The sequence below is a fragment of the Tupaia chinensis genome, unplaced genomic scaffold, assembly GCF_000334495.1.
Source record: "Tupaia chinensis unplaced genomic scaffold, TupChi_1.0 Scaffold000047_1, whole genome shotgun sequence".
NCBI lineage: Eukaryota > Metazoa > Chordata > Mammalia > Scandentia > Tupaiidae > Tupaia > Tupaia belangeri.
This window is the reverse complement of record NW_006159505.1, coordinates 7,883,802-7,884,844: the sequence shown is the minus strand read 5'-3', so window position 1 is coordinate 7,884,844 and position 1,043 is coordinate 7,883,802. Positions and strand designations below refer to the sequence as shown.

The 1,043-nt window shown below is 62.3% G+C and overlaps 2 protein-coding genes across 2 annotated transcripts in view; both read left to right on the top strand.

Moving 5' to 3' along the window:
- Positions 1-415, top strand: part of LOC102503011 (mas-related G-protein coupled receptor member G) — a 1,624-nt gene extending 1,209 nt beyond the window's left edge. Inside the window, 1 exon segment of the mRNA XM_027774575.1 lies at positions 321-415. Coding sequence (XP_027630376.1) covers positions 321-415 — 95 coding nt within the window.
- A 398-nt stretch (positions 416-813) lies between these two features.
- Positions 814-1,043, top strand: part of LOC114009139 (mas-related G-protein coupled receptor member G-like) — a 942-nt gene continuing 712 nt past the window's right edge. The window contains 1 exon segment of the mRNA XM_027774773.1: positions 814-1,043. This exon segment is cut by the window's right edge and continues 7 nt beyond it. Coding sequence (XP_027630574.1) covers positions 814-1,043 — 230 coding nt within the window.

Genomic DNA, 1,043 nt, shown 5'->3' with positions numbered 1-1,043 from the left:
TTCCATTGTCTCCACGCAGCCCAGTCTACTCTTCCCTGGCCAGCGTACTGGCTGGATAGGAACAGGTGCATTCTTCAGTGACCCTCAGCTTCTTGCTCCTTGAAAGGGGCCAGATGCAAACTCTTGTGTCCCCTTCCCCACTATGTGTGTCAGTGGCTCCCAAGAGGACCCCAGGGCTCTGCAACCCATCGCCAAAGTCCCCACACCCCACCTGCCCTGCCTGCTGGGATGCCCTCGAGGGTTCAATCCCCTCCTGAGGCTGGGAGGGTAAAGGGAGGCCAGGGTCTCCTGAGGCCACCCAAAACCTCTGCCCAGCACAGGACAGAGTGTCTGTGGGCCCATCACTGGACACTGTCAGGAGGCCATCTGGGGTGAGGGCAACCTGAGCAGGAGCATGGTCCAGGAGCCCGGGTAGACAGCCCGCCTCTGCTGGGAGCGAGACCCCCACGTGTGCAGCCCACGAGTGTGTCACCTTCACCTGCCGAGACCCGTGCAGCACATGACGGACCTCTGCAACGGTGCCCCTCACCACAGAGGACACAGAAACCTTTCGTGCCCAGCCACGGGGGGTGCAAGGACCACCCTGTTCAGGCACTGCTATGCATTAGGGACGAGGCACCAAGAGGCTCACAGGGACACGCATTGACTTAAGGTCACAGGACTGGGAAGGGTGGCCCAGGAGCTGCACTGGGACCACACTATGGGGACTGTGGCCGATGCTCCCTGCGTCCCCAGCAGGTGCATAAACTGTGTCAGCCAACGTCTGTCGCCCCCTTCGCAGGGTTGCTCAGACTGCCCGCTGTGCTGGCCGGGATGTTTGGCCTGTTCGGCATCTGGAGGACCTTTACCACCGTCGTCTTCTACCTGACTCTCGTCATCGCCCTGGCGGGGCTGGTGGGCAACGGGATCGTGCTCTGGAACCTGCTCCTCCACGTCAAGAAGGGCCCCCTCTCCCTCTACCTGCTCCACCTGGCCATCGCGGACCTCCTGTTCCTGGCCTGCCAGGTGGCCTTCTCCATCGTCCAGGCTGCCTTGGGCTCTGC